The following is a 25,490-nucleotide window of genomic DNA, read 5'->3' as shown; positions in this document are numbered from 1 at the left end:
TTTCCAATTTTTCACAAAATTTTCAAACTCGCTATTTTTCAGACACCAGTTCAGGTTTGAAGTGGATTTGAATGGTCTTCATATTAGAAATACCCCATGAAAGACCCCATTATAAAAACTACACCCCCAAAGTATTCAAAATGACATTCAGTCAGTGTTTTAACCCTTTAGGTGTTTCACAGGAATAGCAGCAATCTGAAGGAGAAAATTCAAAATCTTCATTTTTTACACTCGCATGTTCTTGTAGACCCAATTTTTGAATTTTTGCAAGAGGTAAAAGGAGAAAATTTTTACTTGTATTTGTAGCCCAATTTCTCTTGAGTAAGCACATACCTCATATGTCTATGTTAATTGTTCGGCGGGCGCAGTAGAGGGCTCAGAAGCGAAGGAGCGACAAGGGGATTTTGGAGAGAACATTTTTCTGAAATGGTTTTTGGGGGGCATGTCACCTTTAGGAAGCCCCTAGGGTGTCAAACCAGCAAAAAAATAACACATGGCATACCATTTTGGAAACTAGACCCCTTGGGGAACATAACAAGGGGTAAAGTGAACCTTAATACCCCACAGGGGTTTCATGACTTTTGCAAATGTAAAAAAAAAGTAAAATTTTTTACCTAAAATGCTTGCTTTCCCAAAAATTTAACATTTTTGAAAAGGGTAATAGCAGAAAATGCCCCCCAAAATTTGAAGCCCAATTTCTCCCGATTCAGAAAACACCCCATATGGGGGTAAAAAGTGCTCTGCTGGCGCACTACAGGTCTCAGAAGAGAAGGAGTCACATTTGGCTTTTTGGAAGCAAATTTTGCTTTGGGGGCATGCCGCATTTAGGAAGCCCCTATGGTGCCAGGACAGCAAAAAAAAACATATGGCATACCATTTTGGAAACTAGACCCCTTGGGGAACATAACAAGGGGTAAAGTGAACCTTAATACCCCACAGGGGTTTCATGACTTTTGCAAATGTAAAAAAAAAGTAAAATTTTTTACCTAAAATGCTTGTTTTCCCAAAAAAGTTTACATTTTTGAAAAGGGTAATAGCAGAAAATGCCCCCCAAAATTTGAAGCCCAATTTCTCCCGATTCAGAAAACACCCCATATGGGGGTAAAAAGTGCTCTGCTGGCGCACTACAGGTCTCAGAAGAGAAGGAGTCACATTTGGCTTTTTGGAAGCAAATTTTGCTTTGGGGGCATGCCGCATTTAGGAAGCCCCTATGGTGCCAGGACAGCAAAAAAAAAACATATGGCATACCATTTTGGAAACTAGACCCCTTGGGGAACATAACAAGGGGTAAAGTGAACCTTAATACCCCACAGGGGTTTCATGACTTTTGCAAATGTAAAAAAAAAGTAAAATTTTTTACCTAAAATGCTTGTTTTCCCAAAAATTTTACATTTTTGAAAAGGGTAATAGCAGAAAATACCCCCCAAAATTTGAAGCCCAATTTCTCCCGATTCATTAAACACCCCATATGGGGGTAAAAAGTGCTCTGCTGGCGCACTACAGGTATCAGAAGAGAAGGAGTCACATTTGGCTTTTTGGAAGCAAATTTTGCTCTGGGGGCATGCCGCATTTAGGAAGCCCCTATGGTGCCAGGACAGCAAAAAAAAAACATATGGCATACCATTTTAGAAACTAGACCCCTTGGGGAACATAACAAGGGGTAAAGTGAACCTTAATACCCCACAGGGGTTTCATGACTTTTGCAAATGTAAAAAAAAAAATTAAATTTTTTACCTAAAATGCTTGTTTTCCCAAAAATTTAACATTTTTGAAAAGGGTAATAGCAGAAAATACCCCCCAAAATTTGAAGCCCAATTTCTCCCGATTCAGAAAACACCCCATATGGGGGTAAAAAGTGCTCTGTTGGCGCACTACATGTCTCAGAAGAGAAGGAGTCACATTTTGGCTTTTTGGAAGCAAATTTTGCTCTGGGGGCATGCCTCATTTAGGAAGCCCCTTTGGTGCCAGGACAGCAGAAAAAAAACCACATGGCATTACATTTTGGAAACTAGACCCCTCGGGGAACGTAACAGTGTTACAGTGAGTTCTTACACCTCACAGGTTTTTTGAAAAGTGGGCCTAAATTGAAAAATTTGATTTTTTTACACTAAAATGCTGGGGTTACCCAATTTTTAACATTTTCACAAGGGGTAATATGAGGAATTGGGTTACAAATTTTGGAGGGCTTTTTCCCCTGACTATAAAAATCCATCCACATATGGGGTAACGTGCTGGGCGGGCGCACAACAAGGCTCAGAAGTCATAGAGGTCACTTTGTATTTGTGGCCTATGGCATATCAGTAGCTGACGGTTACATACATTCCGAGGAAAATACAAAAATGAAACACCCACATGTGACACCATTACAGAAAGTACCCACCCTGAGGAATGGGTATAGGGGTAAAGAGGACATTTCTAACGCACAGGGGTTTCCTAAATTTATTTTCCAGGAATGGATGAAGGGTAGCTTTTGAAAATTGCAATTTTCAACCTATGCTCTGCTTCATCTTTTTGGGAACAACTAACATGTGACTCTGAATTGTCGCCTGGAAATACGACAGAGCTCAGCGAGAACTCTTCGCATTTGAGGCGGATGTTTGTTACGGACCTAACAGTTACATACATTCAGAGGAAAATACAAGAAAGGAACACCAACATGTGAGAATGCTACAAACAGTACACCCCCTAGGGAAGGTGTATAGGGTGAAGTGGAGATTTGGAACAGACGGGTGTTCCCTTCATTTATTTTCCAGGAATGGATGAAGTGTACTATGGGGGGGAAGAAAATTGCAATTTTAGAACTGATATGCCAATTATTTTCCCAGAATGATGACCCAGAGTACAGCCAAAAGTAAAAAGGATGCCCGCCCCAAACCCTATACTCTGAATCCTCATTCTGGGAAGGGGATGTGTGGGGCCGTCCCTATTCTGTTACCTCAAATGCGCAACCCGCTCAGGTGGGGAGAGAGAGCGTTGCGCATTTGAGGCAACTGCAAACCTCCAATGCTGTTGACTCTGTGTCCCATGACCCATTTTTTAGGGGGAAGAAAAAAAAAAGATATTGGGGGTATTGAGAAAAAGGTTATTTTTTTTTTGGGGGGGGGGGGGTTTGGTATAAAATTTGGAAGACAATGTACCCTGGACTGGTACATTGGAGTCGAATTGTGGGTAATGAAAATTAGGGCAAATGACGGAAAATTTAGTACTCCATGGAAGTGTGATACTCCCTGAAGCAGCCTATGCAGAGGCCCGGATGATCGGGGCAAGTGTCGCATTGAGTGGTGGTGTCCTTCCGAATCCCCCTCTTGCGACACACTCTGCATTTCTTCTGAGATCGTCCCTTCTTTCCAGTGTGGGGGATCACACCTGGAAAGTGTTGGCCGGGGACGATCCGGGGACCTGAAGTTACAGAGGTGCTCTGACCCGCTCTTTGGCGGTCACCATAGATGAGGGCCTTTAGAACTTCCTCTTGGAACTCCAGGTATGTCCCTGTGTTGCCAGCGTTCTTGTACAGTACAAAAGAGTTGTACATGGCAACCTGTACCATGTAGACCGCAACTTTTTTGTACCATATCTTTGTTTTCCGCATGGCATTATATGGCTTGAGGACTTGATCAGAAAGATCAACTCCCCCCATATACCGATTGTAGTCCAGAATACAATCGGGCTTGAGGACCGGTCCCGCGGTACCTCGCACAGGGACAGGGGTGCTGCCATTCCCATGAATTGTGGTGAGCATAAGGACATCCCTCTTGTCCTTATACCGGACCAACAACAGGTTATCATGGGTGAGGGCACGGGACTCACCCCGGGGGATAGGAGTCTGCAGGGGATAGGAAGGAAGGCCTCTTTGATTCTTCCGGACTGTCCCACAAGCGAGCGTGGATCTGGCGGCGAGGGATGTGAAGAGAGGGATACTAGTATAAAAGTTATCCACGTAAAGGTGGTAACCTTTATCTAGCAATGGGTGCAAAAGGCCCCAAACGATTTTCCCGCTAACACCCAGAGTGGGGGAACAATCTGGGGGTTCAATGCAGGAATCTCGTCCCTCATACACCATAAACTTGCAAGTGTACCCGGAGGTACTCTCGCAAAGTTTATACATCTTCACGCCATACCGCGCTCGCTTGGTAGGGATGTATTGCCGGAAGCTGAGTCTCCCCTTAAAGCTGATGAGCGACTCATCAATAGCGACCTCCCTTCCAGGGACATAGGCCTCCCAAAATCTGGCCCCGAAGTGATTGATGACCGGCCTGATTTTATACAGGCGGTCATACGCGGAATCAGTTCGGGGGGGACATGCCGCATTATCAGCATAATGCAAACATCTCCGAATGGCCTCGAACCGGGAACGTGCCATGGCCATACTGTAGAGGGGTGTCTGGTAAAAGACGTCCCCACTCCAATATTGCCTGACACTGGGTTTTTTAACTAGACCCATATGCAGCGCAAGGCCCCAAAAGGTCCTCATTTCGGCTGCATCGACTGGAGTCCAGCCACCGGGTCTAGCTAAAAGTGAGCCCGGGTTAGCGGCGACGAACTGTTGGGCGTACAGATTCGTCTGTGTAACCATTAGATTAACAAAGTCGTCACTGAAAAAATCACCGAAAAAGTCCTTTTCAGTGAACCCGGCGATGTTAATCTTGATTCCTGAGTCGCCAACAAACTCAGGAATCACGGGCTCGTGGTCCGCTGGCTCAGCCCAGACAAGTTCTCCGGTACGAGGTACCAGTGACCTTGGCAGGGGGGCTTCACTAGTATGAGCGCCAGGGGGACTCATACTAGCATGGGGCACAGGGTCAAGGGCAGAGGAGGTTTGCGGCACCGCACGGCGGCGTCTCCGCCGCCTTGGTGGCTCATCATCAGAACTAGATGATAAGGAGGACGATGAAATAAGGAAGGTGGGGTCTTCATCGTCCTCTGAGCCGCTCTGGGTGTCGGAGGCAATTATGGCATATGCCTCCTCCGCCGAAAACGCTCTGCGGGCCATTTCCCTACTCTAATGGGGATACGGGTATGTGTGTGTGTGGGGGGGGAAACTTTATTGGTGTGTGTGCTGCGTGTGGTGTGGTGCGATACTACCTCCCTAACCCGCCCTAACCTAACCTAACTAAACTAACCCGCCCTAACAGAAAAAAATATAAAATAAAAAGGGGACTTTTAAAAAAAAAAAGGGGGACTTCTAGCGCCAAAAAAATAAGCATTTATCTAATCAGTGGTGTGCGCACTGATTAGCGCTTGTGGCGGCAAGGGGCGCAGAAGTCAGAGGGGGGTCCGGCCACTCAGCCCAGAACAGTGGCTGGTGGCTTGTACTCAGACCCCCACACAAAAAACCCGAAAAATAAAATAAAAAAACGCTTAACCCCGGAAAAAATGCACCCGCCTGAACAAAAAAAAAACGCTGATCAGTGATAAATCACCGACAGCGGTGGGACAGGCTGCACACACAGGTACGGTCCGTCCACACAGCACACGACTGCTACTGGTGGCACGGACCGCCTATGGGTGCAAAAAAAATACGCGTTAACCGAAAAAAGTGCCTTTACCACAAAAAAAAACGCTGATCAGTGATAAATCACTGACAGCGGTGAGGCACGCCGCACACACAGGTAAGGTCCGGCCACACAGTACACGCCTGCTACTGGTGGCACGGACCGCCTATGGGTGCAAAAAAAGCGCTAGAAAACGCGTAAAAAAGCGCCGGCACCACAAAAAAAAACGCTGATCAGTACTACGGGACTGATCAGCGGCGGGTGGGCTTTAACAAACGGTGGCGGACCGCTCTTTTATAACTAAGAGGGTCCGCACACACGCTTAGGGAAAAAAGAAAAAAAAAAAAGATCTGCACCAAAAAAAAAAGGCTGGCGGCAGACCGCAGCGACCCAGCAGGGCCGGGGTCACGCAGCTAAAGGTGCTACGGACCCACGGACACCCACTGAGGTACGCCGAAAAAAGAAAAAAAAAGAAAACTTTTTTTTTTTTAACCCTAACCTGTCCCTACCTAAATCTAAAGCTATCCCTGGGGATTTCTGTGCCAAGGGGCCACAGAAAGGGGGCAAGGGGCACTTTTTTTTTACTGAGGGGATGGTGGGCAGCACGGGGCTCCGTCCTGCACACCAGATCTCTGTGGAATGGTGGGCAGAACGGAGCAACGTGCTCCTAGCCCCCACCATCCCCTCCTATTACATTGTGATTGGTGTGGCCACTTTGGCCACCCAATCACAACTGTACTGAGGGGGGTGGCCACAATGCCAGCCCCCAGTACAGTACGGATGGTGATTGGTGGTGTATACTACACCACCAGTCACCATCTATATCCGGGTAACAGGGTAACAGGGTCAACAAAGGCTACCCTCAGTAATACACTACACCGCCAGGGACTCAAATCATGCAGTGCCAGACGTGTCCCCATCCTTAAGCCAGTACATGTCCGGGCCCGTCTGAAGTTTGCTAGAGAGCATTTGGATGATCCCGAAGAGTATTGGGAGAATGTCATATGGTCAAATGAAACCAAAGTAGAACTTTTTGGTAAAAACTCAACTCCTCGTGTTTGGAGGAGAAAGAATGCTGAGTTGCATCCAAAGAACACCATACCTATTGTGAACCATGGGGGTGGATTCATCATGCTTTGGGGCTATTTTTCTGCTAAGGGACCAGGACGACTGATCCGTGTAAAGGAATGAATGAATGGGGCCATGTATCGTGAGATTTTGAGTGAAAACCTCCTTCCATCAGCAAGGGCATTGAAGATGAAATGTGTCTGGGTCTTTTAGCATGACAATGATCCCAAACACACTGTCCAGATAACGAAGAAGTGGCTTCTCAAAAAGCATTTCAAGGTCCTGGAGTGGCCTAGCCAGTCTCCAGATCTCAACCCAATAGAAAACCTTTGGAGGGAGTTGAAAGTCAGTGTTGCCCAGCGACAGCCCCAAAACATCACTGCTCTAGAGGAGATCTGCATAGAGCAATGGGCCAAAAGAAAAGCAACAATGTGTGAAAACCTTCTGAAGAGTAGAGAAAACGTTTGACCTCTGTCATTGCCAACAAAGGGTATATAACAAAGTATTAAGATGAACTTTTGTTTTGACCAAATACTTATTTTCCACAATAATTTGTAAATAAATTCTTTAAAAATCATACAATGTGATTTTATGGATTTTTTTTCTCATTCTGTCTCATAGTTGAGGTATACCTATGATGAAAATTACAGGATTTCTCCACAGCAAACAAGATGAAGAAACGGTGAAGTTTATTCCATAGTTAAGTGTCTTTACAAAAAACGTTTCTTCATCTATTGGGTGCTGCGGAGAGATCCTTATTTGCTGTTAAATAGTGTGTGGGCCCCTGACCCAGGCTCTAGATTTAAGACTGTAAAGCTGTAAAAACGTTTGCAATTTGAAAAAGAAATGTGCTGTTTTTCTTCATTTCTTTTATAAGATAGATAGCTATCTAACCTTGTTCATGGAAACAGAAACATGGTTTGTATGTCCAGTATCTTGATTTCATCAGCTAACTAAGGCTGGGTTCACATATGTCCGGCATAGTTTCCCTCCGGCGTGCACTGAAGAAAAACTGATGGTAGAGCGGATCCCATCTCAATTTAGATGCCAGATGGTTGGACAGCACCCGACAGGGGAAAGCGGCTTGTGTCCAGAAGCAATGGCCATCTGATGCCATACAACTGATGACAACTGATGCATGTTGTTATCGGTTATGGCATCAGTTGCAGTGAGATGTAGACTGAATTCCCCTGTGCCAGACATATGTGAACCCAGCCTAGGTGCTGGTCATCAGGTTCTTATGTTGTTCTGGAGGGGAGGGACACTAGACTAAAGACAGTCCCCTGCTCTAGCAAATGGTGGGCATCCCAGTCATCAGACCCCACTGACCTAACCCAACATGAGTAGGTGACAAATGTAAATGGCTGGAATACCTATGCAGGAAGAAATAATGGACTGTCCTTCCATGAATTTATAGATGATTTTTCAACACCAATAGCTCAATAGACGTAGGGTTTAATCTCTAGCCTGGTTCCAAGTCTGTTCTGACACTCCTCTAGGCCCTGCACTGCAAAGCAGTAAAATCTCTCTTTTTCAACTCTACACACACGTCGTGTCTTCGGTTGTCTGGATTACCACACTGGTAAAGTCATCATTTGGCCAACATCCCCTGCTGAAACATCACAAACTGAGCTTGGGCAGCGATTGCTCTGGCTTATTACACTCCGTTTAAAAATGCTGGATCTGGTTCATACGACCATTGGACTTTTTTGGATTACTACATCAAAATGCAGCTATGGAAGTTTAGGATTTTTTTTTTCTTTTTTGACAAGCTTTGTATCTGCACATTGTATCTGACCTTGGTCAGTGATTGGTGATCGGCACTGTCTGTTCTGCTCTAGTTGCTGTTCTGTGCAGCTTTGGGGAAAGAAGTGTCACTGACCACAGACAGAGCACCCTGATACTGGAATTACGAGGGAAGGAGGAAGGCGAGGTAACATTTTTGTCATTTTATCAGGTAAGATGGTGACAATAGTAAGATAAAAAATGTCACTGGACAAACCCTTTAATATATGTACAGTGTATACATCACATACATTCACACACATACAATTGTTAAGTCAGAATAAATACAAGTATTACTGGGCAGTCTCTCAGGTGCACAGTAGTCAATTTAAAGTGACAGGCAACTATTTATAAAAAAGTAACCTTACAGATAAATGATGCCACTATACCTTGGATATGATCATTTCATTCAACTCTGTCACCGCATCGTCTTTCTCTTTAAGAGAGGATTTCAGTGAGAGAATTTCCTTCTGTAAAGCTTCTATTTTTGAAAGAAACAAATTTTCCTCATTAGATGACACCTAGGGCAAGAAAAATGTTCTTGGTCTCCATAGTAATACAATATATCAATACTTATATAGGCCGGCTATATAACAAATAAAGATGTGCTTCAGATATAAAGAGATGGGTAATGCTAGGAGTACTGCAGGAGTGCTATGGTAGTTAGATTAGGATGTTGGCCCGAAGACTTATTGGGATTTCTTATATTACAAGACTGAAGGAAAGGTAAAAGTGTTTTTTTTTTTTTTACTACATGACAATGTGAAGCATAAAGTCTAAATTTAGGCTTCATTGCTCCTTAGTCAGTACTAGTCTGGATAAGCCCTTAAATGGGTATTCCACTGCCCCAGCGTTCGGAACATTTTGTTCTGAACACTTGGAGCGGGGGTCGTGACGTCAAGGCCACGCCCCCTTGTGGCATCACACCATGCCCCCACAGTGCAAGTCTATGGGAGGGGCCGCCACACCCCCTCCCATAGGGGTGACATCACGAGGGGGCTTGGCCTTGACGTCACGACCCCCACACCCAGCATTCTAAATGAACACCGGGTGCTGCACAGAGATCGCGGATAGGGGATAAGATGTCTAGGGGCGGAGTACCCCTTTATCCACTGTATGTAAGTTTTACAAACATATGGGTAATGGTGCCCTTACACTTCAGACATACGACTCGAAAAGAAGGGTCGGGCATGTTGGATTTTAACATACGACATAACACATAAGCCACTGCCAGAGCGATCTGGAAGCAGCTTACGATTCCCATCTCCATAAGGGTTCATGAGCATTTGACCATCACAAGCACTCATGTATGAGGAGGTCAGGACCGGAAAAATCCACCGACAGCTATTGAATGTGTATGGCCACTTTTAGGCTGGGTTCACACTATGGAATTTAAGAGCGGAATTTAAAATTCCCGTCTGAAATTGCACTGCAGAAGAGTCCCATTGCTGTCAACGAGATTCCGCTGCACAGTGCACACAATGGAATTTCAGTGGCGGAACTTTCCCCTTGGAAAATCATAAACCAAAACAATGAACTCCGTCATTCTTTCGGCGAAATACACATGGAATACATTGCCGTCTGCGTGGACCTAGTGCGGACAGATTCAGTCGGCCCTGACCAGAGATTCTGTAATGTGAACCTAACCAGGAGATAAGCCGTTGCAAGACCCATCTGGCAGCATCTTATATGCCAAAGAACAAACGGAATCGGGCAGCTGAAACCAAACATACCCACTTTATTTTAGGTTGTGTCAAAGTGGTCAAGTTGGATAAATGTACCATGTCCATATATATTGCTATATACAGCATGGCTGTAAAAGAAGCCAGGAGAAGCTCTTACCTGAACTGCCTTGCTGACAAAACTCTTCCCAGGTTTCTGAGCTTTGACAATGGTGGGAAAGCTTTTGGTTGTCTTAGTGACTGGCAGCCTACTCACTGATATGACATCTTGAATTCCTAGTCCAACGCCTGCAATGCTGGGGAGACTTTCTGATTTCATTGCTCTACTTGTATATAATGACTGGTTAAAGAGTGGCATAGCAGGCGCCAGTTCTGCCAACACTTTTCCAGTCCCTCTGGAGTCCCTTCTCTGCCTGGCAGTCATTGCTGTACAGGGGAGATCCTGGTTATGCTGCAAGGCTCTTCACGGGTGTCGGCGGTGAATTAAGAATTCATTAGAGGATGTCTATGAGGTCATTGCTTGTGGGCAAAAAGTTTCTCACTGTAAAAAGAAAAAAAACAGGATAAAGTTATCCATATTACCTGCGGCACACTGAATAGATAACATTTTATTATTCATGAAATCCTCTGAAATCAAATATAAGAAGAAAGAGCACGTTGGTGATCACGGCCCTCTGCTGATTTCCTTAAAGGGGTACTCCGCTGCTCAGCGTTTGGAACAAATTGTTCCAAATGCTGAAGCCGGTGCCGGGAGCTTGTGACGTCATAGCCCAGCCCCCTCTGTGCAAGTCTATGGGAGGGGGCTATGACATCATAAGCTGCCGGCTCCAGCATTCGGAACAGTTTGTTCCAAACGTTGAGCAGCAGAGTACCCCTTTAAAAGGGGTACTACGCCCCTAGATATCTTATCCCCTATCCACCGGGCGATCGTTTAGAGTGTTGAGTGCAGCGCCGAAGGCTCATGACGTCACAGCCACGCCCCACTCGTGACATCACGGAAACGCCCCTTCAATACAAGTCTATGGGAGGGGCGTGGTGGCCGTCATGCCCCCTCCCATAGACTTGCATTGAGGAGGCATGGCCATGACATCAGGAGCGGGCGTGACCGTGAAATCACGAGCCTCCGCCCCGCATAGCCAGTCATCGGACACAGAGCGAAGTTCACTCCGTGCACCGGATGTCAGGGGTGCCGCAGCCGAGATGTGTGTCAGCGCTGAGACCGCTGTGTGATTGACACACAGGTCCCAGCACGGAGCATTACGTCACGCACTGGGGCCAAGAGCAAGCGCTTGCTATGAAAACTAGCTGCCCACAGCGCCGGTGTTGTGAAGAGAACGGTCTCCTGTCTTTCTATAGTGCTGGTGATGTGAAGAAATCTCTCCGGCGCTCTCTCCCGATGGCCTCAGTACGCTGCAATAACATCACCGGTGCTGCGCTGCGGACGGTTAGTCATCATAAGTGCCCGCTCCCGCCCCAGTGCGCGGTGTAATGCTCTGCCTCTAGCGGGTGCTTGCTATGAAAACTATCTGCCCACTGCGCCGGCACTGTAAGCAGACAGGAGAACGGGCACTGGTTTATCTTATAAAGCTGAATGTTTGCCGCCCGTGGATAAGGATAATAAGGGACCTATGTATCAATCACACAGTGGTCCCAGGACTGACACACAGGGGACAGGCGTGACGGCCGCGGAGCATAGCCACACCTATCTGACTGTAGCTGACTGTCATGAAAAGCTTTTATTAGCCTGATCAAAGCTGCTAGAAAGCAGCAAAATGTATACCTGAATACTAATTATAAAGTACTTTGTCACCCCATAATTAGTTTATGTGAGTACAAATTTGTGACAGTTGCGCTTTAAAGGGGTATTCCAAGAATTATTATTTTTTTGACTGTGCTGGAAAATGAGTGTAGTTCATAATATAGTACCTGTACCTGTGTTTGATGGCTGTTTTTTGCCCCAATGTTCATTTATAACAGCATACAAAATGTATCAAGTTTTCCCAGATTTCAGTGCAGCCTGAGACATTACATCACTAGTCGGGTGTGGAAAGGGAGCCTGTCTGTTTTAATGGGTGGAGCAATTGCAGTGTGGGAAGGAGATCATTCTCCGCAGGGAATTGGAGTTTCATGTAACGTACACATAGCTTAGCTGTGCTGTAATGGGTGGTGTGACTGATGTGTGGGAGGGAGAAAAGTGACCTCACACTTACAAACAAGGGATCTTGGGACTTGAAGCACTCGGACCCCCGCGATCTAAAACTTATCCCCTATCCTGAAGCTAGGGGATACATTTTTGTCCATGATACTTCTCATTTAAAGGGGTACTCCTCCACTAGACATCTTATCCGCTATACTTTGGACACGGTAAAAGATGTCTAGGTGTGGAGCACCCCTTTTAATGTAAACTATAGGCACGCCCCCTCCCAAATATACACAGGAGGTTATCCAGGATTCGAAAAACACAGCTGCTTTTTTCCAAAAACAGCGCCACTCCTGTCCTCTGGTCATGTGCGGTATTACAACGCTGTTCTATTCACTTCAATGAAATTGACCTGCAATACCAGACACAACCAGAGGACCAGGGTGGGGCTCATTTTAGATAAAAGCATTTGGGTTTTTCTAATTTTTGTTGTGCAAGATAAAGAATATTCATAACTTTGCAATTTTCACATCAGAAAAATGACAGACATGGTTTAAAAATATCCCGTCCATGATGATGACCCTCCCCCTCTCCAACCTTCCACTATCTCTTCAATGACTGATAAAGAACAATAGACTTGGTGTACTGGCCCTTTAAAAAAATACATATATGTTGTATATGTTGCCAAGACTTGGCTCCAAGCTACTACAGAAGTATAAGTCACAGCTTGTTTTACCAAACGGGAGTCTGAAGCAGAGCACCATGTCCTCCCGCCTGTACCGGCCTCGGCGGGTGCTGGGTGTGCCGGTGCGGTAGTCTCCGCCCTGTCCCGGGTTGCTAGGACACAGAGGACGCCGCACCATAGCCGCTGCACTGCGGCAAGGCAACCAAGCGGTGTGCAACCAACCCTGCTACATGACGTCACCCAGCGCTGTAGACTATCGCCGAAGATTTCTCTGTGTCGGTCTTAGAAGCAGACGCGTTCCTGCATTCTTATTGGTCGTCGCTTCTGTCTTCCCGCACGCTGATTGGCCGGCTGCCTGGCAAGTGTGGTACAGCGGGGTAGGTTGCGGCATGAATGTCTGTATCACCGGTTCCTTGGGTATCCCCGGTGCACGAGTAGAGAACGGGGAGTCTAAGGGAAGCTGCTAAGCGGAGTGACAGGTAAGCGGCCGACCTGTAGCGGGATAGTGCTGGAGAAAGCATAACATACCGGGCCATCCAGTGTTTCCCAAGCAGGGGGCCTCCGGCTGTTGCAAAACTACAACTCCCAGCATGCCCGGACAGCCGAAGGCACCCTGCTTGGGAAATCTCCCTTTAGACTAATGGTAAGCTAACAAAGACCATGTATACATTCCCTCCTCCACCTGCAGGGTATATGACAGATCATTGCCCCTTCTGTGCCATCTTACCAGGCTGTTGTGTAGAAATCCAGATGGCCGCACATCTAGCTGTGGAGAAGAACATGTCAGCCAAAAATAATCTAAATGCCTACCTGTCAGATCCCACAAAACAACTGATAATGTATCTAGCACCTATATAACATAGCAAATGACAGCTGCTCAATGTCCTTTTCATCTTGTCTAAGGGAGGGGCGTGTCCTTCTGCCTGCACTATGATGACTCATCCCTCACTCTGCTGACTCACTGCACTCGGGAGCCTGGCAGAGCTGCTCTGACATCGTTTTCCTCTCTGGTTTTATGCTGTACACACACACAATGATTATTGGAGATATCCTGTACACTACCAAAGACAATAGCCCTCATTTACTAATGTCAGCCCCACTTATTTTGTCTGGTTGTGCGACCAAATTTGTGTCGTCACACAAATTTGCCCATGTCACACAAATTTGGTCGCACAACCCGACAAAAGATATCATCACTCCGAGTGTTTTTTAAACCCGTCAAAATGGGCGTGGTTATCACAAAAAGGGGCGTGTTCCCGACAAAAAAGGAAAAACACTCGGAGTATGATGAAAAAATTACAGGAAACCTGTGAATTTTTCTTGACCAAAAACCCGACAGCTCTGAGCTGACTATATCTGACTAAATCCTATCCCCATCATGGAACAAGGTCTGATCCATGTTGGGGGTAGTAGTACAGGGGCTAAGGGGTTGATCGCATCGGGTCTCACTTCTGAGACCTGATCCAATCAAAAGTTATTAAGCAGGGGAGCGGGCGGCATGGTCCACTCCTCAGCGATGTGCGATGTGTTTTACTTTCATTTTCAAATTCCCAGCTGGGATCCCTGAATGGCCGGTACTGAGGAGCCAATCAGGGATCCCGGTGGGGTGCGGTGGGGAAAGATATATAGAATCGCTGGGGGTTTTGTATATGTCCCCACAGCTGCGCTATATGTCTAGTCCCCGCAACACATGTGTATATATATATATATCCCCCCGCATAGCGCTATTATATACCCCCCGCAGCGCATTTGTACATATATATATATATCCCCCCTGCATAGCGCTATTATATACCCCCCGCAGCGCATGTGTACATATACATATATATATATATCCCCCCACATAGCGATATTATATACCCCGCGCAGCACATGTGTACATATATATATCCCCCCACATAGCGATATTATATACCCCCCTGCAGCGCATGTGTACATATATATATCCCCCCGCATAGTGCTATTATATACCCCCCGCAGCGCATGTGTACATATATATATATATATATATCCCCCCGCATAGCGCTATTATATACCCCCCGCAGCGCATGTGTACATATATATATATCCCCCGCATAGCGCTATTATATACCCCCCGCAGCGCATGTGTACATATATATATATACCCTCGCATAGCGCTATTATATACCCCCCGCAGCGCATGTGTACATATATATATATATATATATCCCTCTACATAGCAATATTATATACCCCACGCAGCGCATGTAGATATATATATATATGTACACATGCGCTGCAGGGGGTATATAATAGCGCTATGTGGGGGGATATATATATAACTACACATGCGCTGCGTGGGGTATATAATAGCGCTATGCGGGGGGGCATATAAATATATATATATATATGTACACATGCGCTGCGGGGGGTATATAATAGCGCTATCTGGGGGGATATGTATATATATATATATATATATATATATATAATGTACACATGCACTGGGGGGGTATATAATAGCGCTATGCGGGGGGTAGATATATATATATATATATATATATACACACAAATGTGCTGCGAGGGGTATATAATAGCGCTATGCGGGGGGGATATATATATAAATGCGCTGCGGGGGGTATATAATACCGCTATGCAGGGGGGATATATATATATATGTACACATGCACTGCGGGGGGTATATAATAGCGCTATGCGGGGGGATATATATATGTACACATGCGCTGCGGGGGGTATATAATAGGCTATGCGGGGTGGATATATATATGTACACATGCGCTGCGGGGGGTATATAATAGCGCTATGCAGGGGGGATATATATATGTACACATGCACTGCGGGGGGTATATAATAGCGCTATGCGGGGGGATATATATATATATGTACACATGCGGTGCGGGGGGTATATAATAGGCTATGCGGGGTGGATATATATATATATGTACACATGCGCTGCGGGGGGTATATAATAGCGCTATGCAGGCGGATATATATATTTACACATGCGCTGCGGGGGGTATATAATATCGCTATGCGGGGATATATATATATATATATATATAAATGTACACATGCGCTGCGGGGGTATATAATATCGCTATGCGGGCGGATATATATATATATGTACACATGCGCTGTGGGGGGCATATAATAGCGCTATGCGGGGGGGGGGATATATATATATATATGTACACATGCTCTGCGGGGGGTATATAATAGCGCTATGCGGGGGGATATATATATGTACACATGCGCTGTGGGGGGCATATAATAGCGCTATGCGGGGGGGATATATATATATGTACACATGCTCTGCGGGGGGTATATAATAGCGCTATGCGGGGGGGATATATATATGTACACATGGGCTGCGGGGGGTATATAATAGCGCTATGCGGGGGGGATATATATATGTACACATGCTCTGCGGGGGGTATATAATAGCGCTATGCGGGGGGGATATATATATATGTACACATGCGCTGCGGGTGGTATATAATAGCGATATGCGGGGGGGAATATATATGTACACATGCGCTGCGGGGGGTATATAATAGCGCTATGCGGGGGGGATATATATATGTACACATGGGCTGCGGGGGGTATATAATAGCGCTATGCGGGGGGGATATATATATGTACACATGCGCTGCGGGTGGCATATGATAGAGCTGTGCGGGGGGGGATATATATATGTACACATGCGCTGCGGGTGGTATATAATAGCGATATGCGGGGGGAATATATATGTACACATGCGCTGCGGGGGGTATATAATAGCGCTATGCGGGGGGGATATATATATATGTACACATGGGCTGCGGGGGGTATATAATAGCGCTATGCGGGGGGATATATATATGTACACATGCGCTGCGGGTGGCATATGATAGAGCTGTGCGGGGGGGGATATATATATGTACACATGCGCTGCGGGGGGTATATAATAGCGCTATGCGGGGGGGATATATATATGTACACATGCGCTGCGGGGGGTATATAATAGCGCTATGCGGGGGGATATATATATGTACACATGCGCTGCGGGGGGTATATAATAGCGCTATGCGGGGGGAATATATATATATATGTACACATGGGCTGCGGGGGGTATATAATAGCGCTATGCGGGGGGGATATATATATATATATGTACACATGCGCTGCGGGTGGCATATGATAGAGCTGTGCGGGGGGGATATATATATATGTACACATGCGCTGCGGGGGGTATATAATAGCGCTATGCGGGGGGGATATATATATGTACACATGGGCTGCGGGGGGTATATAATATCGCTATGCAGGGGGATATATATATATATATATGTACACATGCGCTGCGGGTGGCATATGATAGAGCTGTGCGGGGGGGGATATATATATGTACACATGGGCTGCGGGGGGTATATAATATCGCTATGCAGGGGGGGATATATATATATATATATATATATGTACACATGCGCTGCGGGGGGTATATAATAGCGCTATGCGGGGGGGATATATATATGTACACATGGGCTGCGGGGGGTATATAATATCGCTATGCAGGGGGATATATATATATATATATATATATATATATGTACACATGCGCTGCGGGTGGCATATGATAGAGCTGTGCGGGGGGGGGGATATATATGTACACATGGGCTGCGGGGGGTATATAATATCGCTATGCAGGGGGGGATATATATATATATATGTACACATGCGCTGCGGGGGGCATATGATAGAGCTGTACGGGGGGCATATATACAAATTACCCTGAGACACCATTTCCAACGCGTGCGACACATTAGTAAATCAGGGAGAAAAATACAGAGAGTAAAACAAGAGACACTCAGAGATAAAGCCGGCACTCTTAGTAAATGAGGACCATTGTGTGTGTATAACTTACGTCTTGCTATGTGTATCATCCTTTGCCAGTCCTGTAATGCTTGGACTTGTAGTTTTGGAATAGTTGGAGGTAGAGAGTTCGTATAACTCTTTTTTCCAGCAGTGTTTCCTTCTGCTGTGTGCCTACAGCTTTTGCAAAACTACGACAGCTGATGAGTCCAATTGCCTCCCGAAACAATGCCGGGACATGTCAGTAGCACAGAGGTTAAGAAATGACAAGCTCAGAGTCCTGTCTACAAATGCCCGTAGTTTCGGTAATAAAATCAATGAACTTGGGTCAATAATGGCATCTGAGAATGTAGATTTAGTGTCTGTTTCTGAGACATGGTTTAACCCCCTTAAGGACCAAGGGCGTACCTGTACGCCCGTGGGAATTTCGGTCCCTGCCGCGCGTCGGGCGGGGACCGGACAGGGGTGACTGCTGATATCTATCAGCAGGCACCTCGCGCAAATGCCCAGGGGGGTCATCAGACCCCCCACATCGGCGATCGCCACAAATCGCAAGTGAATTCACACTTGCGATTTGCACCGATTCCGGGTCATACGGGTCTATGGTGACCTGGAATATAAGGGCGATTGCAGTTGTCTAAGACACCCACGATCCCCCTGAAGGGATAGGAGTGAGGTGGCAGGGGTGCCACCCCTCCTATCCCTGCTATTGGTGGTCTAGCCGCGACCACCAATAGCAGATCGGGGGCGGGGGGGCTTTACTTTCGGTTTCCCCGTTCTGCCCACCCACAATAGGCGGGGCAGAACGGGGAACTGACAGATCACCGGCGCCGACATCCACTTACCCTGAGGGCGGCAATCGGTGGAGGAGATCGGAGTCCGGCGATGTCGTGCGGCTGGCTCCCTGGATCCGACGGAAGCCGGTAAGATGCCTAGCAACATATGGAGGGTACAGTTTGAGACCACTATACAGTGGTCTCTAAACTGTAACCCTCCAGATGTTGCAAAACTACAACTCCCAGCATGCCCAGACAGCTGTTTGGGCATGCAGGGATTTGTAGTTTTGCAACAGCTGGAGGGCCACAGTTTGGAGATCACTGGCAGTGATCTCTAACTGTGGCCCTCCAAATGTTGCAAAACTGCAACTCCTAGCATGCCCAAACAGCAGTTTGCTATCTGGGCATGCTGGGATTTGTAGTTTTGCAAAAGCTGGAGGTCCACAGTTTGGGGATTTCTAAATTGTAGCCCTACAGATGTTGCAAAACTGCAAGTCCCAGCATGCCCAAACAGCAAACAGCTGTCTCTGCATGCTGGGAGTTGTTGTTGCGTACCTCCAGCTGTTGCATAACTACATATCCCAGCATGCCCTTCGGCGATCAGTACATGCTGGGAGTTGCAGTTTTCCAACAGCAGGAGGCACACTGGTTGGAAAATACTGAGTTAGGTAACAGAACCTAACTGAATGTTTTCCAACCAGTGTGCCTCCAGCTGTTGCAAAAGTACAACTCCCAGCATGCACGGTCTGTCAGTGCATGCTGGGAGTTGTAGTTTTGAAACAGGTGGAGGTTTGCCCCCCCCCCCCCATGTGAACGTACAGGGTACATACACACGGGCAGGTTTACAGTAAGTTTCCTGCTTCAAGTATGAGCTGCGGCAAATTTTTCGCCGCAGCGCATACTCCTAGCGGTAAGCTCACTGTAAACCGCCGCCAGTGTGAATGTACCCTAAAAACACTACACTACACTAACACATAATAAAGGGTAAAACACAACATATACACCCCCTTACACTGTCCCCCCCAATAAAAATGAAAAACTTATTGTACGGCAGTGTTTCCAAAACGGAGCCTCCAGCTGTTGCAAAACAACAACTCCCAGCATTTCCACACAGCCACTGACTGTCCAGGCATGCTGGAAGTTTAGCAACAGCTGGAGGCACCCTGTTTGGGAATCACTGGCGTAGAATACCCCTATGTCCACCCCTATGCAATCCCTAATTTAGTCCTGAAATGCGCATGGCGCTCTCTCACTTCGGAGCCCTGTCGTATTTCAAGGAAACAGTTTAGTGCCACATATGGGGTATTCCCGTACTCGGGAGAAATTGCACTACAAATTTTGGGGGGCTTTTTCTCCTTTTACCCCTTTTGAAAAAGAAAAGTTGGGGTCTACAACAGCCTGTTAGTGTAAAAAAAAAAAAAAATTTACACTAACATGCTGGTGTTGTCCTTTACTTTTTATTTTCACAAGAGGTAAAAGGAAAAAAAGACCCCCAAAATTTGTTACGCAATTTCTCCTGAGTACGGAAATACCCCAGATGTGGGCGTAAAATGCTCGGCGGGTACACAACAAGGGGTGGCTGATTTTACAGCAGTTCTGACATAAACGCAAAAAAAATAAATACCGACATGTGACCCCATTTTGGAAACTACACCCCTCATGAAACATAACAAGGGGTATAGTGAGCCTTAATACCCCACAAGTGTTTGACGAATTTTCAGTAAAGTTGGATGGGAAAATGAAAAAAAAAAATTTTTTTCACTAAAATGCTGGTGTTACCCTAAATTTTTCATTTTCACAAGGGAAAATAGGGGGGAAAAAGCCCCCCAAAATTTGCAGCCACATTTCTTCTGAGTAAGAACATACCCCATATGTGGATGTAAAGTCCTCTGCGAGCGCCATTGGAATTTTAAAGAGAAAATTTGTCTGGAATTGAAGGCCACATGTGTTTAACCTGTTCAGGACCCATGACGTATGCATACGCCATCACACCCTGGGTCTTAAGGACCCATGACGTATGCATACGTCATGTCTTTTCCTGGTCTCCGCCGCTCACCCGGCGGAGATCGGAAGCGGATCCCTGCTGAAATCCTTCAGCAGGGATCCAGGGCAAACGCCGAGGGGGGCCATGTATGCCCCCCATGTCGGCGATCGCCGCAAATCGCAAGGGAAATCGCCCTTGCGATCTGCGGCGATACCGGGCTGATCGGGTCTCTGGGACCCGACCGCCCGGTAATTTCGCATGATCCCGGCTGTCACAGACAGCCAGGACCATGCTAAAGCATAGGAGCGAGGTGGCAAGCCTGCCACCTCCTCCGATCCCCTGCGATCCGTCGGTTAGTTAACCGACCAATCGCAGGAGGGGGGGGCGGTTACTTCCTCCCGTCCTGCCCGGCCCCTTGAAGTCCGGAGAGGACGGGAGGAAGACCGGAGGATGCGGCGGGGGACGGGGGAGTGCTGGGGACCAGCCCCGGTACTTACCTCGTCCCTGAAGACCCGGATCCCGGCGGGGAAGATGGCGGCGGCGGCGGCGACAGGTGAGTAGATCTTCAGCCGCGGTCGGGCCCTTTACAGCAATGCACGTCGCCGTAAAGCGACATGCATTGCTGTATTGGGACCCTATATACTACAACTCCCAGCATGCCCAGACAGCCCTTGGCGTCTGGGCATGCTGGGAGTTGCAGTTTTGCAGCATCTGGAGGACTACAGTTTGGAGACCACTGTGCCCTTCCAGATGTTGCAAAACTACACATTCTCAGCATGCCCTTACTGTCCAGGCATGCTGGGAGTTGTAGTTCTGTAACATCTGGCCCTTCAGATGTTGCAGAACTACAACTCCCAGCATGCCTGGACAGTTTTGGCATACTGGGAGTTGTAGTTTTGCAACATCTGGAAGGGCACAGATTGGGAACCACTGTATTAGTGGTCTGCAAACTGTAGTCCTCCAGATGTTGCAAACTACAACTCCAAGCATGCTGGGAGTTGTAGTTTGGCAACATCTGGCTCTAAAGATGTTGCCGAACTACTACTCCCAGCATGCCTGAGAATGTTTGGGAGTTGTGGTTTTGCAACAACAGGAGGCACACTGGTTGGGAAACATTGTCTGTTTCCTAACTCAGTGTTTCCCAACCCGTGTGCCTCCAGCTGTTGCAAAACTATAACTACCAGCATGCACTGATAGACTGTGCATGCTGGGAGTTGTAGTTTTGCAACAGCTGGAGGTCCCCCCCTGTGAATGTACAGGGTACTTTCACATGGGCAGGGGCTTACAGTGAGTATCAGGCTGCAAGTTTGCGATGCAGCAAATTTTGCGCGGCAGCTCAAACTCGCAGCGGGAAAATCGCTGTAACCCCCTGCCCGTGTGACTGTACCCTAAAAACACTACACTACACTAACACAAAATAAAATAAAAAGTAAAAAACACTACATATACACATACCCCTACACAGCCCCCCTCCCCTCCCCAATAAAAATGAAAAACGTCTGGTACGCCACTGTTTTCAAAATGGAGCCTCCAGCTGTTGCAAAACAACAACTCCCAGTATTGCTGGACAGCCGTTGACTGTCCAGGCATGCTGGGAGTTTTGCAACAGCTGGAGGCACCCTGTTTGGGAATCACTGGCGTAGAATACCCCTAAGTCCACCCCAATGCAAATCCCTAATTCAGGCCTCAAATGCACATGGCGCTCTCACTTCGGAGCCCTGTCGTATTTCAAGGCAACAGTTTAGGGTCACATACGGGGTATCGCCGTACTCGGGAGAGATTGCCTTACAAATTTTGGGGGGCTTTTTCTCCTTTCACCCCTTATGAAAAGGTGAAATTGGGGTCTACACCAGCATGTTAGTGTAAAAAAAAAAATTTTTTTACACTAACACGCTGGTGTTGCCCTATACTTTTCATTTTGACAAGAGGTAAAAGGGAAAAAAGCCCCCCACAATTTGTAATGCAACTTCTCCCGACTACGGAGATACCCCATATGTGGGCGCAAAGTGCTCTGGGGGCGCACAACAAGGCTCAGAAGGGAGAGTGCACCATGTACATTTGAGGTGATTTGCACAGGGGTGGCTGATTGTTACAGCGGTTTTGACAAACGCAAAAAAAAAAAAAAAAACCCATATGTGACCCCATTTCGGAAACTACACCCCTCACGGAATGTAATGAGGGGTGCAGTGAGAATTTACACCCCACTGGTGTCTGACAGATCTTTGGAACAGTGGGCTGCGCAAATTAAAAATTTTGTACAGCCCACTGTTCCAAAGATCTGACAGACACCAGTGGGGGGTAAATGCTCATTGTACCCCTTGTTATGTTCCTCAAGGGGTCTAGTTTCCAAAATGGTATACCATGTGGAGGTTATTTTGCTGTCCTGGCACCATTTAGGCTTCCTAAATGCGACATGCCCCCGAGCAAAATTTGCTCTCAAAAAGCCAAATATGACTCCTTCTCTTCTGAGCATTGTAGTTCGCCCATAGTGCACTTCATGTCAACTTATGGGGTACCTCCATACTCAGAAGAGATGGGGTTACAAATTTTGGGGGCTATTTTCTGCTATTAACCCTTGCAAAAATGTGAAATTTGGGGGGAAGCACACATTTTATTGAAATTTTTTTAATTTTTTTTTACATATGCAAAAGTCGTGAAAGACCTGTGGGGTATTAAGGCTCACTTTATTCCTTGTTACGTTCCTCAAGGGGTCTAGTTTCCAAAATGGTATGCCATGTGGGTATTTTTTGCTGTTCTGGCACCATAGGGGCTTCCTATATGGGACATGCCCCCCAAAAACCATTTCAGAAAAACGTACGCTCCAAAATCCCCTTGTCGCTCCTTCCCTTCTGAGCCCTCTACTGCGCCCGCCGAACACTTTACATAGACATATGAGGTATGTGCTTAGTCAAAAGAAATTGGGCTACAAATAGAAGTATACATTTTCTCCTTTTACCCCTTGTAAAAATTCAAAAATTGGGTCTACAAGAACATGCGAGTGTAAAAAATGGAAATTGTGAATTTTCTCCTTCACTTTGCTGCTATTCCTGTGAAACACCTAAAGGGTTAAAATGCTGACTGAATGTCATTTTGAATATTTTGGGGGGTGCAGTTTTTATAATGGGGTCATTTGTGGGGTATTTCTAAGATGAAGACCCTTCAAATCCACTTCAAACCTGAACTGGTCCCTGAAAAATTGTGATTTTGGAAATTTTGTGAAAAATTGGAAAATTGCTGCTGAACTTTGAAGCCCTCTGGTGTCTTCCAAAAGTAAAAACTCGTCAATTTTATGATGCAAACATAATGTAGACATATTGTATATGTGAATAAAATAAAATAATATTTGGAATATCCATTTTTATTACAAGCAGAGAGCTTCAAAGTTAGAAAAATGCTAAATTTTCAAATTTTTCATCAAATTTTGGGATTTTTCACCAAGAAAGGATGCAAGTTACCAAAAATTTTTACCACTAAGTTAAAGTAGAATATGTCACGAAAAAACAATCTCGGAATCAGAATGATAACTTAAAGCATTCCAGAGTTATTAATGTTTAAAGTGACAGTGGTCAGATGTGCAAAAAATGGCCGGGTCCTAAGGTGTAAAATGGCTGGGTCCTTAAGGGGTTAATGTAATGTAATAAGGGGTACAGTGAGCATTTACGCCCCACAGGGGTCTGACAGATTTTTGGATCAGTGGTCTGTGAAAATGAAAAATTTTATTTTTCATTTGCTCAGCCCACTGTTCCAAAGATCTGTCAAATGCCAGTGGGGTGTAAATGCTCACTGCACCCCTTATTAAATTCTGTGAGGGGTGTAGTTTCCAAAATGGGGTCACATGTGGGCGGGGGGGGGGTCCACAGTTATGGCACCACGGGAGGCTTTGTAAACGCACATGGCCCCTGACTACCATTCCAAACAAATTCACTCTTCAAAAGCTCAATGGCGCTCCTTCTCTTCTGAGCATTGTAGTTTGACCGCAGAGCACTTGACGTCCACACTTGGGGTATTTCCATACTCAGAAGAAATGGGGTTACAAATTTGGGGAAAAAACAGCATTTTAGTGAAATTTTTTTCATTTACACATCCAACTTTAACAAAAAGTCGTGAAATACCTGTGAGGTGTTAAGGCTCACTGTACCCCTTGTTACGTTCCTTGAGGAGTGTAGTTTCCAAAATAGTATCCCATGTGGGTATTTTTGATGGTCTGGCACCATAGGGGCTTCCTAAATGCGACATGCCCCCCCAAAACCATTTCAGCAAAATTTGCTTTCCAAAAGCCAAATGTGACTCCTTCTCTTCTGAGCATTGTAGTTCACCCGCAGAGCATTTTACATCCTAACATGGGGTATTTCCATACTCAGAAGAGATGGGGTTACAAATTTTGTGGGGCATTTTCTCCCATTACCCTTTATAAAAATGGTAAATTTGGGGGAAAAAACTGCACTTTAGTGAAATTTTTTTTATTTCATTTACACATCCAACTTTAACGAAAAGTCTTCAAACACCTGTGGGGTTTAAAGGCTCACTGGACCCCTTGTTATGTGCCTTGAGGGGTGTAGTTTCCAAAATGGTATGCCATGTGGGGGTTTTTCTGCTGTTCTGGAACCATAGGGGCTTCCTAAATGTGACATGCCCCCCAAAAACCATTTCAGAAAAACTCACTCTCCAAAATCCCACTGTCGCTCATTCCCTCTACTGCGCTCGCCGAACACTTGACATACACATATGAGGTATTTCCTTACTCGAGAGAAATTGGGTTTCAAATTTTGAGAGGATTTTTCTCCTTTTACCCCTTGTAAAAATTCAAAAACTGGGTCTACAAGAACATGCGAGTAAAAAATGAAGATTTTGAATTTTCTCCTTCACTTTGCTGCTATTCCTGTGAAACACAAAGGGTTAACACACTTACTGAATGTCATTTTGAATACTTTGAGGGGTGCAGTTTTTATAATGGGGTCATTTGTGGGGTATTTCTAATAAGAAAGCCCTTCAAATCCACTTCAAACCTGAACTGGTCCATGAAAATTTCTGACTTTGAAAATTTT

General features: G+C 46.0%; 2 protein-coding genes across 6 annotated transcripts in view; one reads left to right on the top strand and one right to left on the bottom strand.

The window, feature by feature from the left end:
• The window catches only part of LOC130362740 (uncharacterized), a 29,050-nt gene extending 16,007 nt beyond the window's left edge, over positions 1-13,043 (bottom strand). For both annotated transcript variants that reach the window (XR_008891547.1, XM_056567689.1), the window contains exons 1-3: positions 12,904-13,043; positions 10,188-10,568; positions 8,735-8,866 (exon numbers count right to left, since the gene is read on the bottom strand). Coding sequence is in view for 1 of the 2 variants with exons in the window: in XM_056567689.1 (XP_056423664.1) it covers positions 8,735-8,866; positions 10,188-10,451 (396 nt within the window). In the remaining variant the exon portion in view is untranslated. The remainder of the gene's footprint in view (positions 1-8,734; positions 8,867-10,187; positions 10,569-12,903) is intronic.
• A 51-nt stretch (positions 13,044-13,094) lies between these two features.
• LOC130362734 (SANT and BTB domain regulator of class switch recombination-like) overlaps positions 13,095-25,490 on the top strand; it is a 96,850-nt gene continuing 84,454 nt past the window's right edge. For 3 of the 4 annotated variants that reach the window (XM_056567672.1, XM_056567671.1, XM_056567669.1), the window contains exon 1: positions 13,194-13,331. The gene's annotated coding sequence lies outside the window, so the exon portion shown is untranslated. Of the gene's footprint in view, positions 13,332-25,490 lie in introns of all 4 variants that reach the window. The other variant, XM_056567670.1, reaches the window with a different exon arrangement.

The sequence above is a fragment of the Hyla sarda genome, chromosome 3 (assembly GCF_029499605.1).
Source record: "Hyla sarda isolate aHylSar1 chromosome 3, aHylSar1.hap1, whole genome shotgun sequence".
NCBI classification, from domain to species: Eukaryota; Metazoa; Chordata; class Amphibia; order Anura; family Hylidae; genus Hyla; species Hyla sarda.
The sequence above is the reverse complement of the archived record's forward strand: the minus strand, read 5'-3'. Positions and strand labels throughout refer to the sequence as shown.